Here is a 13,211-nt window from a genome sequence, read left to right as displayed (position 1 = left end):
AAAAAAAATAATACAAAGACACTTCTGCCTCCTAAGCCCAGTCTCCTTGTGGCAGGTCCAGGAAGTAGAAGGAATTAAAATCCTGACTTACTGCTCTCCACTGTACTTTGCCAACTCAGAAATCTTCAGACAGAAGGTCATTTCCAAGGTACAGTGCAGTCTCCTTAAACTTGGAGGGAAGAAGTTCTCTGGAATGGCACTGGGCTGGGGCAGGCAATGAGAGAGATAAAGAAGGTAGAGTTCAATGTAGCTACTGATCGTTTCTACATAGATAGGTGTCGATCCCCAGAAAGTGTTCCTGGCCAAGCAGAAATACCTAAAGAACCAGGAGAAGGGGTCCAAGATGCCCACAAAACAGAGGAAATCCCTGTTCTTGAAAAAAAAGGTGAGCTGAACCCAAGACAACACCCTACTCACACACACACATATACCTCATCATCACCATCATCATCATCATCATCATCATCTCTCTCTCTCTCTCTCTCTCTCTCTCTCTCTCTCTCTCTCTCTCTCTCTCTCTCCTTCCCTTTCTTTCTCCCTCCCTCCCCCACCCCCCTCTGTCTCTCTGCAATATTATATCAATAATCCAACCATGTGGAGCTAAAGCTGGAGTTCTTAACCTTGGGGGTTTTATATTATGATAAATTTATTTAATATAATTTGTTTCCTTGGTAATCCTATGTCTTTTATTTTATGCATTTAAACACGTGATTCTGAGAAGGGGTCCATAAACTTCACCAGACTTCCAAAAAGACACAAAAAAAAGGCTAAGAAAGAACCCTGATCTAGAGAAATGGATTTCTCTAGCTGGGTTGTCTAAGACAGGTTAGACCCTGTAAGGGTCCACTCTGAACCATCCCCCTGTCCTTGCCCCCAGACTGTCTCCCTGCAGGAACTCCAGCAAGACTTTGAAGTTGTTTCCCCCACTGATACCAACAACAATCAAACAGCTGCCAATGGGACTGGGGTCTCCTATATCACCTTCAGCCCAGAGACCCCCACACCCTCCGAAGATGAGCCACCAGCCCCCTTCACACCATCCGGTAAAGCTGAGGACTCCCTAGCCAGTGTCCCACCCTTCATCTCCTTCCACACCATCATCCTGGACATGAGTGGGGTCAGCTTCGTTGACCTTATGGGCATCAAAGCATTGACAAAGGTAAAGCCTAAATGGAAAGAGAAGAAAGAGACCCCCCCAAGCCCCTTTTTCTTCCCAACACCTTTCCTAAGTTCCCTAGTTTGGAGAAACTGAACCAATGTTAAAAGTTCCCCTAGGGAAAGGAGAAAAGCAGAACAGTCCTTCATTTCTTTAAATCTGCTCAAGGTGGGCAATCTCCCTAGAAAAAACTCCATAGAACACTTCTTCAGAGGCCTCACCTCTTGGCAAGGAACTCAGATCTCTGTACCTGCCTTCTAGAAAAGGGCAAGTGGTGTCCTGTTTCCCCCACTTCACCCCTCTCAGGCTCTATCAGAGAGAATTTGGCCATACCTGCTGACTGCTGCCCCCATCCATCCCTAGACTGACAAGTGGAGTAGTGGGCAGATTCTGGTCATTAAACTGAGAAACCAAGGAATATAGTCACTCAGCTCCCCTTTCCACAATCCCAATAGGCAGGTCAGAGGAGAATTGCCAGTAAGCTTATCTTCCTCTGATAGCATGCCTGACTGCTTCTTAAAGATCCAAGTCAGTGGTAAACTATAGAGGTGCCTGGGGGGAGGAGAGGGTCTATGGAGAAGCTTGGCTGGGGTGGGGGAAGGGAGGAAAAGGAGAAATGGCCACATAACCAAAGGTTTCCTGCAATATATTGGTCCCTTAAGCATCTTGTTATAGGGAAAGCTTCCCTGCCTATCTCAGGCCATAGGATCAGAGTATTGAGAACTGGAAAGGCCTTTAGAGATAACCGGATCCACAGGCCCCCTCTACACCCTCCAGTGAGCCTGAGGACCTCCTGACCAATGCCCCACCTATCAATCTCGCTCACAACATCATCCAGAACATGGAGAGGTCTAGAAAGAGACTCTAAAGGCCTAATCCCCTCATTTTACAGATGAGGAGGCTCTTAGTCACTAGGTAGTAAGCAACAGAGTCAGGACTCAAACCTAGGTCCTTTGACTCCAAATCCAGTGTTCTTTTCACTGAACCACACCCCCTCATCCTGCCCTCTAAGTAGAGTGAGAGAATCAAGGTAACCAAGGCCCTCCTGATCCCTGTCCCCGTATAGCCTTGGGGACAAAGCTTGCCTCCTCTGAGTCTTTCCTTCAGTGAGAGAGGGAGAATGGCTGCTTCCATGCTCTCCAAGGGTCAGTGAGGGGAAAGACCCAAGGGGTTATAATTATCCTCAAGTGCCCATCTAATGGTCAGAGCCAAGATTCCACCCTGCTTTCCAAAGCTCTCAGTCAGCTCTCCAAGGAGGAGTGTGTGCCTGCTGCTATTTTTATCCTTGGCTACACCCAGCCCTAGGTGTGACTGACTTGTTCAGCTCTACTTGAAGTATGGTTTGTGGGTCACCTGCAGGACACACTCAGAACATTCTTCTCCTTTTGTCTCTCTCTCTCTCTCTCTCTCTCTCTCTCTCTCTCTCTCTCTCTCTCTCTCTCTGTCTCCCTCTCCCTCCCTCCCTCTCTCTCTCTCTCTCTCTCTCTCTCTCTCTCTCTCTCTCTCTCTCTCTCCCCTTTGCTCCCCACCTCCTTCTCCTGATCCAACACTTCCGGCCCCAGCTGTCCTCCACCTATGAGAAGATTGGTGTGAAGGTCTTCTTGGTGAATATTCAAGGTAAGAGGAGGGTGACCTTCAGGGGCAGTTACAAGGGGATAGGCAGGGAGAGCAGAGCCGACAAGTTGTCTTTAGCTTATCACCTACCTGGAAGGCATCAAGGAAAAATGAGAATGAGAACAGATTATAGAAACATCTCAGGAACAGTAATGTCAGAGTAAGGGCTGGGTTTGGAACAATGCCAAAAGTGATCATAGAAACATTTCCCATCAGCAAAGAGGAAGAGAGAGAGAAGAGGGTAGAGGGAGGGCAAGAGAGAGAGAGACAATCTGTCAACAAGCATGTATCAATCACTACGTGCCAGGTATTCTACAAAACACTGGAGATACAAAGGAAAAAGCAAAACAGGAACTTACATTTTAATGGGAGAAACACCATGTACAAAAAAAGAGATATATTCAAGATATATATATAAAGTAGTTACAAGTTGTTGTTTGTCCTTTGTTCTCGAAGAGGACCATGACATCAGGAAGGTGATGACTTGCAAGCGAATTGGATTTAAGTGAGGCAGAGTTGTGCAAAGTCACCAGCCTCACTCCTCCTGAGCCATCTGAGTGCAGTGGCAAGATATAGATGAGGAGAACAGAAATGGCCCAGGATGCAGTGGGAGATCTTGGTCTTTTTTAGCTAAGGTCTCAGTTTGTCTGAGGCAACACCCATTCAATGATTAAGGCTAGGTAAGAAATGAGGCCAAAAAAAAAGACCTCTTTTATCTAATCAAAAAAAAATCAATATGGGAGAGGAAGACCTTCGGGGTTTCTGGCCAAAATAGAAATAATTGCTATTTACATTCACTCTGAGCCATTAGAACCTAAATGATGACCAAGTGGGGCTTGGCCCCGATTGCTGACCAATCGGTGAGAGTCAGAGTGATTTAGGTTTAAGGCATGGTCCTTAAAAAAGAAATCTAGCCAGTAAATCCCAAGATATCTTGCAAAGTTTCAGCAATCAAAATTTATATTCCTTTGGGTAGAGTACCCACAGGTAAGGGTATGATTCCCTATATGGACGAAGGGAGGAGAGGAAGGAAGGAAGGAAGGAAGGAAGGAAGGAGCTGTGTTGCCTGACTGGAACTGGCCAGTTGGGTCCCCAGTAGGGCAGCTATGTTCTTGAAGAGGACCATGATGTCAAGAAAGTGATACTATGGCTTGCAAATGAATTGGATTTAAGTGAAGAAAGGCTGTTCCAGGGTAAGCTTAGCATAGAAGACTAGTATGTGGGAGGGCCCAAGAAAGACCCCTGTATATGCTGGTCCTTGAGAGGAGTCCAAAAGGAAGCAAGGGTATCTCAAAGGTAGTAGTAAGAAAGGAGAGCATTCCAGGTATGAGGGACAATAGTCCACCAATCGATCAACATTTATTAACACCTACTTTGTGCCAGGAACTGTGCTAAGCTCTGGGGATACAAAAAGGGGCAAAAGACAGATCCTCCCCTCAAGGAGCTTACAATCTAATGGATACCATAAGCATAAGCACAGGACTACCTCCCCCGCCGCCCCCAACAAGAAGGTTTTAACATCTTCGGGCATAACCACCAAAGGTGAAGATTTCTCAGTGTTAAACTGTTTTCTTTTGCCCGAGTCTCAAGCTGGAGGTTTTCCATATGTTCATAACGCCCTCTGCTGCTCAAACTAGCATTGCAACATTACATGTGGGAAGTTTGATTCCCAAGACTTAAGATAATAATGACTCTCATTTATAGAGTGCCTTACATTTTGCAAAGCCCTCTCTCTCTTCACAACAAGGTTCTGAGGTAGGCGACCCAAGCGTTACATCACAGATAAGGCAAGAGTGACTTTTAAGCATAACTTTTCTCTCCTCTCTCTCTCCATCTACTTCTCCCTTAACCCCTTCTCCTTGCCCCAGCTCCCAGGGGCAGGTATCTTCTTGACAGATGATGTTTTTCCCCTTTCCAGCCCAAGTGTACAATGACATTAATCTTGGAGGTGTCTTTGAGGACGGGACCCTAGAACGAAACCACATCTTTCCCAGCATCCACGACGCTGTCCTTTTCGCCCAGACCAGCAGCAGAGCAGTGGTCACAGGACAAGACTTAAGAGCGGTATGGTCCCAGACATTGAGTACCCCATGTGGGAGTGGTGGGGAAAAAAGCGGGGTACACTGAATTAGTGAACAATAATAAAAGGGTTGCCTTCTCTGTCCTCACCAGTAACCAAAGTAGGATCATAGAATATTAGAGCTAGAAAGGAACCCTGGAAGCTGTGCAGTCCAACTCATTTTACAGATAAAAAAACTGAGGCCTGGAGAGGAAATGTGCCTTTTCCTCTCTTCCACTATCCCCAGGAGGACCTCCACCTCCAGAAAAAGGTGTTGAAGAAAAGGGTAGAAAGAAGAGTCATAGAACTTAAGATCGAGGCAATAGCCTTGGAAACATTCTTAGGCAGAGAACCCAATCAGTTGCTTTCTTTTTCTCTTTATATTTTAATTAAATTGTTTTTCAGTCAACAAAAATCTACCTTCCCTCTTTCCTACCTCCACCTGCCACCTTGATGAGAAAAAGAAAGAAAAACAAAAGCCCCGTTATAAACATGTATCAAGCAAAACAAATTCCCTCATTTGACCATGTCAAAAAAAAGTTCTATCTCAATCAGCACCGAGTACATCTCCTCTCTGTTGGGAGGTAGGCAGCATATTTCATCATGAGTCCTCCGGAATTATGCCAATTAGTCGCTTTGCCAAGTTGCACCAGACAGCTCTGAGATAATAATAGCATCTAGCCCTGTAGCCAGTCAATAAATATTAAGTGCCTACTAGTACTAGTACAATGCCAAGCACGGGGCTAAGTGCCAGGGGTATAAAGGCAAAGAACGATCCCTGTTTTCATGGAGTTCACAGTCTAATGGAGGAGACAACATGAAAAGAACTATGTCTGAGCAAGACATTTGCAGGATAAAAGTGGAGATAATCAGCAGAGGCTGTGCCAGCACTTAAAGGTGTATAAAGGGCTTTTCTTACAGGAGCTCATGAAGTAGTTAGTATCAGGATTGATTTCTCCATTTCCCAGAAGAGGAAACTGAAGTTCAGAGAAGGTTAAATAAATGGCTTGCCCAGAGTCACACAGCACCAGAATTTAAATTCAAATCTTCGCCAAGATCTTTTTACTTGCTGTCACACGGGACCAGGACCCTTGGGTGAAGTCATTGTTGTTTCGTCATTTTTTCAGTTATGTCCAACTCTTCATGACCTCTTTTTGGGGGGTTTTCTTGGCAAAGAAACTGGACTGGTTTGCCATTTCCTTCTCCAACTCATTTTATAAATGAGGAAACTGAGGCAAACAGTGTTAAATGACTTGCTTGGGGTCACACAGCTAGTAAGTGTCTGAGGTTGGATTTGAAGCCAGGTCTTCCTGACTCCAGGCACAATGTTTTATCTACTGCATCACCTAGCTGCCCGTTGGATCAAGAAAAACATTCTTTTTCTTGGGTGAAGAAAAGCATTCAAATAATTACAGATTAACTTGTTGGTGCTCTATAGAGAAGAAAAATTCCACAAGAGGGGAGAAGGAGAAGCCACGTTGGTCCAGACAGGGGACAAGATTTCTTCTCTGGAATTTTGACTTCACACAGGTCACTCAGTGAATGGCATGCATATGATAATGAGAGAATGCATACATATGAAAATCAACACCACTCCAAAATCCAGAATGTTGGGGAGATTGGTGTGGCAGGGCTAGCCTTTCTCAGTATAGGAGTCCATGCCTAAGGCTTTCTTCAAGCTGTTCTCTGCTGCCTCCCCCCCCAACCCCCCACCCTCAACCTTGCCCTCAGTCCCTGGGCCTTACTTTTACTTCAAATGTCAATACAACTGCCCCTGCCATCTTCAGATCTAAGAAAAGACTAATCTGGCCTTAGAGCAACTATTTGCTCTTTGCCTTGAGAGATGCGGCAAGGTGAAACTATTTGTGATCACATCAAAAAGCTGCCTAGGAAAATAAATAGGGCTTTTGGCTCCTACCCTAAAGATATCAAAGGGAAGGTGCAGAAACAGGGCTAGCAAGAGTTAGGCTGGCTGTGCTAAGGCAGCCTGCTATCTTCAGCCTGGTGAGCTTTTGTCCCAGGTCAGAGGGAGGTGAATTTTCTCCCTAAAATAAAACTCCCTTCTGAGCAATGAGGTGGGATCAATTGTGTTAGTGGAAAGAGTGCTGAATTTTGGGTCAGAAAGCCTAGGTTTAAATCTCTACTCTGCAACTTACTACAGGTATTTGCTAGGAAAAGGGAAAGGGAAATAGGCATATATATACAGTGCCTACTACGTGCCAAGGACTATGCTAAGCACTTTATAAATATCTCACTTGATCCTCACACCTACTCTGGGAGGTAGGCGCTATGGTAACCCCCATTTTATAGTGGAAGAAATTGAGGCAAAGAAAGATGAAATGTCTTGTCCAAGATCATCCAACTAGTTAGTGGCTGAGGAAAGACTTGAATTCAGGTCTTCCCAACTCTAGGCCCAAGGTTCTTTCCACTGTACCAGGTACCCCGTGAGCAAATTATAACCACTCTGGGTCTCAATTTCCTTGTCCACAACATAAGGAGTTGCTCCTAGATGCATTCATTCATTTAACAAACATTTATCAAACATGTGAGATGTGCATGTAGAATGCTGGGCATTTCCTGGTAAAGTGCAATAGAGAATTGCAAAACAGTGGCATGAGAGGGCTGAGGGGGAAGGTCATTGCTGACAGAAGGGATCGGAGATTTAAGTTCTAAATCCGTTGAGCCTCATGATCATTTCATGCCAGTAACACAGCCCATAGAGGAAGGCAGGGATGTTGGAGGGCAAGGAAGGGTGTGTGTTACTCTATATTCTGGGGGGAAGTAAAAGGAAGATTCTATTGAGAGAAAAAGTGGCTATGTGGGAGGGGGCATATCAGAAGTGGCCAGAGAATAGACAGGACTCTGGCTTCGGTCAGTACACCGTCCTGCCTTGAGGCTCCATTTAAATGGCACCCATCCCACACTAGCTTCCTTCCTTCTTCATAGGCTCCAGTGAACACTGAACTTTCTATGTATGATTCAGACGATGGTGGATCTAGCTACCGTGATCTGGAACAGGTGAGCTGGGATTGGGGGAGGGAAGAGGATTATACAGAGGCTCCTCAGAAATAAGACTCCCAATCTGCACAGCCATGGCAGGGACTGGGCAGGGGGAGGGGTTTTGATCACGGAGAAGAATTCTCATTCTCATCTTTTAATAATGGATCTTCTTTTTACCCATCCCTGCTTTCCATATTAAACCATCAATATTTATTAGGCACTAACTATATGCCAGGCACTGGGAAGCAAGGACAAACAACACAGTACCTGCCCTCAAAGAGCTTCCACTCTATTAGGAGAGACAACAGGCATTTTTTTAAAAAAGCATACTACATGCCAGGCACTGTGCTAAGTGATGGGGATACAAAGAAAGTTCAAAAAAAAAAGGCCCTCTTCAGGGAGTGCATACTCTAATGATAGAGACAATATGTAAATAACTAGGTGTGTCACAGCTATATAGAGAGTATATGAAGGTGATTTGCAAGGGTTAGGTGTTAGCAGCTTGGGGGACCAGGAAGGACCTGGCAGAAAGCGGGACTGAAGCCAAGCCTAGAAAGAAGCTAGGGGTATTAAGATGCCAGAGTAAAAGAGGACAGCATTTTAGGCAGGGGGAATGAGCAGGGCAAAGTCATGAAGATGGGAAATGGAGGTAGAGGGTCAGGTGTACAAATTGGCATATATGTATCTGGGGAGAGAAAAGAGAGAGGCGAGAAAAAGAAAAAGAGAGATGAGAGAGAAAGAGAAAGAGAGAGAATAAACAGTAATCTTGAGAGAAATGCAGTTCAGGGGTTAGGGAAATTTCATGTCTACCATAACTGGGTACTTTTAAGTCAGTTTCTTGAAAGAAAACACTCACACAAAAGTCCAAGTAGAAAAACAAATCATGGTGATGGGCCTAAAGGAAATCAAATAGTGTATTTAGAAGAAATCACATTTCTTCTTACTCCTATTTCCCTCGCCTTTGTGCCTGTTTTCTCTGGGCTTTTTGTGGCTAGACAGGGCTTATGAGTGCAAACTCTGAGCTTAGAAATGGAGGAGGAAAGAAATCAAGCTGACAGAAAAGGTGGTCTAATCTCCCAGAATTCCTCAAAGGTCAGTATTGTGCAGAGATAATGCTCCTCATTTTATAAATGAAGAAAACTGAGATGCAGAGGTATGCTCATATCAAAGTCAGTAGCCCTAAACTTGTGGAAGAAGACAGAGCATGCTGCTGCTGCCTTCTCAGTTTGTCTCTCTGCCTGTTGCTTCTCAACTGTTATGACTGACCTTAACCATCAGGGTCCATTGTCAGCCTCAACCCACTCTCCATACCAACAAGCCTAATGCCCTCTTCTTTCTGCCTCCCCTACAGGAGATATTTGGGAGCATGTTCCACTCTGAGACACTAACAGCTCTGTGAGGCTTCAGCGGGAGCCCTTGACATCTCCAGCATCTCCCATTCCCCAGGAGCTTCTATGAAGGAGAGTCTAACCCTTTGAGCCTAGGATTGTGTCAGAAACCGACCTCCAGAGGCATGGCTGGGTGCAGGAAAGCACATACACCAAGATTCCTGTCTTCACCTTCTCCATCCTCTTCCTCTTTCTTCTGCTTGGACCCTCCAGAAGGACACAACCATTGCAGCACAGAGTTCTCAGGCCTGGCAGGAGCAAAGACTTGGAGAGTCAGCCTTCTCAGCCATCCCTCAGCTCCTCAGAGTTCTGACTGTTACTAAAGAGACATCTACTGCCCAAGGCAGTTGGAAAGGCCTCTCATCTTCCTAGACTTTAGGGTAAGCCAAGACAGAAGGAAAAAGGTAAAATTCTGACATAAAGCCAAAAACTGAAAACCTTGAAACAACCATATACCACCACACTTGGATGCCAGCAGGTTCCAGGCTGCTCAAGAGCACTGGGCCTCAGACCATGGAAGGTGGGAATTTTCTACATTGAGTTTGACTAATATTTTGTGGCCTCACCTCCTTCTGGGACCAACTGCATTGTTGGCAATTTCTGTGCCTCCATTCCCTCCTCTGAGGCCACATTTACTGTCTTTCCTGAATCCAACAGTCCATTTTCAGGGACTACATTCATTCCCTCCATTGCCCCACATTTGCCAAGGTCACTGTGCCTAAGCAGTACACCACTGCCTGCGCATGGGGAATGACCAGGGGCCAAAAACACTTTCTCTTCCACCTTACACATGCCCCCTTAGAACTGGCCCTCTAGAGGTCAGAGTGCCCTTGTTGAGTCCCATCCTGGATGCTGGGTGCCAAGAATGTAAAGTACTGAGCAGCAAAAACTCCAACAACAAATACACGCAAAGTACAGAGATCTGAATCTATACATGAGACTGAGGGAGGCTGGTACCAACCTAGCACAACCTGGTATCAGGCTGGATTCCAGCAATGGCACCTGATGGTCCTCCAGATCCCATGGGCAAGGTGCCTTCTCTGCCTAAAGGAGCTGCAGTCTCCCTGAGGTAACAGGGAGGAGCTTATCATTTTTACCCTTTTCATGTTTTCCCCAGCAAAACCAGAGCCTGTTCCCTTCTAGGAAGCAAGCCAAGCAGCCCACCTAGGGGCCTGGAGCCAAGAGGCCACATTCATCCCTCCCTGAGGGAGAAAATGCCCTCCAAGAACAGGGCACCCTTGCTGTGTGGCCCTGGACAAACCACTTACCTGTCTGGGCCTCAGGCAACTCCCCAGGATTATAAATTAGAGAGCAAGGACTGATCTTCATGGCTAGAAGGAATTTCCCATGACAAAGAAACAAACTCTTCCTCTCCCCCTCCCCTACCCACATTGAACTGTGAACATGCAAGCACTATCACAACCCTGTGTAGGACTAGGGATAGGGCTGAGTGTGGTGATGCAAGTCTGTACTCCCTGCTGCTGGGGAGTCACTTGAACTTGGGAGTTCTGAGCTATAGTAGGCCAAGCAGATTGATGTCAACACTATCATGCACCAACAGGGGGAGCTCTTGGAAGCAGGAACCCAAGGATGGGCGAACTGACCCAGGTTAGAAATATAGCACACCAAAACTTCCATGTAGCTCAGTAGTGGGATCAATGATCAGGCCTATCTGTGGTCACTGTACTTCTGGCCTGGGTAGGATAGGTATATCCAGAGTCTCAAAAAAAATGCAGCAGAGATAGGGACATAGCCATACTAGAACATCTGGGGTCATTGCCTCATTTGGAGACAAACACTTCTAGCCAGAAGCCCCCTGTCCCTCATTGTGCCCCATTAATACAGCATTCCTGAGCAAAGGATATTGTTGACAAGAGGGCCTATACCACTTTCTCAGACATGAAGAGGTCCCCATTGCTATTAGCCACTTTTATAAAGTTTCCATTGATGCCATCCAATCAATACTATGCAGAAGTCCCTCTGACTCTTCCTCTTGCCCCTCACTACCACCCCCCAACACTCCACAAATTTCCATTCATAGCTGTTTTGCTTCAGTGAACCCTGCTCCAAAAAGGTTGGGCTGGCCCAGCCTGAAAAAAGAAAAAACCTGGTTGGACTTGACTGAAGCCTTCCCTCACCACCAACCTTAACCACATGTGTCTCTACCATTGATCCACTGAAGTGGGAGTGTATGTGTCCATCTGTATCTAGTGAGCCAACGACCTAGAAAATCTACTGTTAGAGGAAAGAATGCTAGGATATACCCAGCACAAACTTGGGCCAGAGAGACTTGGTAGGAATCAGCTATACCATCGTGCTGTCCAAAAAATTTAAACTCAGAAGGCAAAGAACACTATTGTCTGAGAATTCACCATACCTCACACTCAAAGTGCCAAATTCTCTGGATAGCACCTACTCATGCCACCTCCCTGTAAGATTGATTAAGGTAAGATTAGGATGAGCTTCTTCATTCCTAATCCAGAAACATCCTAGAGACCTAGAGGATTTATCTAGAAATGAAGGTCCAGGACCACAACAAAGTAAATGAAAACTTCAAGAACCAAAATGGTGATTGATCCAGAATGATCTAGGGACAAATAAGGAGGGAACAGGCCTTCCAGACTTCTGGAGAGGGCTGGGCAACCTGCACCCTCAGATATATCTTATGGTGCTCAGCCAAGCCTCTCCAGCCACCTACCACCTTCGGTCAATGGTAAATGAAGCCAACGAAAAGCCTGCCTGCTCCTGAGAAGAGAGCTATGCAGACAATTGTGAAGATTCCCTGAGTTGGAACATTAGTGGCAAGAATGTAACCAAGCTTCCACTGACAGCCCTTCCGGGAATGATTCAGAAAGAGAGAAAAGGGAAAGAAAAGGGAATAATCCAGAATTTCAATGTTTTTGAATGTTTCTATTGATACTGACCTGTGAGATGCTGCCCTTTTCCCTCCTCAGGCCAGGGGTCTTGAGATCATAGATGTTTGTATAATTTATTTAATTTAATCACCATTCTTCTTTTGTTCTTTTTGGTAATAAATTTTTTAAAAATGTGAACTAATGGACATAAATTAGATTGGTTTCCTTGGGAAGGTGGGATGCATGGACCTTACTCAAATGACATATGCTTTGCAAACCTTAAAGTGTTTTATAAATGGTAGAGGGGGTTAAAAAAAAAAGAGAGAGAAGCAAAGAGTCCTAATTAGGAATTCTGTTACTTGGAGCAAATTCCTTTGAGTATGGGCAGGAGAAAAGAAGAGACCACAGGACACCCTCAAGGCAATTTATTCCTGGGGAGACCTGCTCTTGCCATCATTGCTGTTGATCTATGGTGTCCTATATGGTGTGGGTCTGCCCCAGTTATGTGTCATCATATCAGCATAGCAATAAGGAAAGCAAACCCTGGGAGAGGACTGTGACAGCAAGGAAAACTTGGTGGATGATGGCCCCAAAGTGGTTACCGATAATGCCAAAGATCATAGAGGACCACCATGGGGAAAAAGTATGCAACTCATTTGTCTGTGCCCTGAGAATAAAGCCCAATGACCTTGTGCTAGTAACAGCTCAGCCCAGAAGAGATGAACTTTCTTCTGATCTTCCTCTTAAACAGTAATGGATGGAACACTGAGCCAAATCAAAATGCCTGATCCTGGTTCCAACCCACCTTATATGTGTGGCCCTAAGTCCCACCATCTCTCTGGGCTTCAAGGAGGATTGTGATAAATGCTAATTTTTTACATTTATATAATGTTTAGGAAATAATGAAGTGTTTTACATGGATTATTTCATTTGGTCTTTATAACTCTGAGATACATAGAACAATTGCTGCTCTTGACATTTCACAGATGGGCAATACAGACTCGAAGAGGTTAAGAGACAGGTCCATCACCTGCCAAGTCAGTGGCAGATCCAGATCTTGTTCTGAGTAAGTATTGAGGGTTGAGGGAGTCCAGGTCCAGGAACCCCAAAACTGGAGTTCCCACATGGGGTCATTGAGG

General features: G+C 45.3%; 1 protein-coding gene across 1 annotated transcript in view; it reads left to right on the top strand.

Moving 5' to 3' along the window:
* SLC26A9 (solute carrier family 26 member 9) overlaps window positions 1-12,180 on the top strand; it is a 28,607-nt gene extending 16,427 nt beyond the window's left edge. The window contains exons 14-20 of the mRNA XM_036756326.1: window positions 56-148; window positions 272-385; window positions 878-1,159; window positions 2,719-2,773; window positions 4,689-4,834; window positions 7,776-7,847; window positions 9,181-12,180. Coding sequence (XP_036612221.1) covers window positions 56-148; window positions 272-385; window positions 878-1,159; window positions 2,719-2,773; window positions 4,689-4,834; window positions 7,776-7,847; window positions 9,181-9,228 — 810 coding nt within the window. The 3' untranslated portion in view covers window positions 9,229-12,180. The remainder of the gene's footprint in view (window positions 1-55; window positions 149-271; window positions 386-877; window positions 1,160-2,718; window positions 2,774-4,688; window positions 4,835-7,775; window positions 7,848-9,180) is intronic.
* The last annotated feature ends 1,031 nt before the right edge of the window (window positions 12,181-13,211 follow it).

The sequence above is a fragment of the Trichosurus vulpecula genome, chromosome 4 (assembly GCF_011100635.1).
Source record: "Trichosurus vulpecula isolate mTriVul1 chromosome 4, mTriVul1.pri, whole genome shotgun sequence".
NCBI classification, from domain to species: domain Eukaryota; kingdom Metazoa; phylum Chordata; class Mammalia; order Diprotodontia; family Phalangeridae; genus Trichosurus; species Trichosurus vulpecula.
Note: the sequence above shows the minus strand (reverse complement) of the source record. Positions and strands in the feature narration are given on the sequence as shown.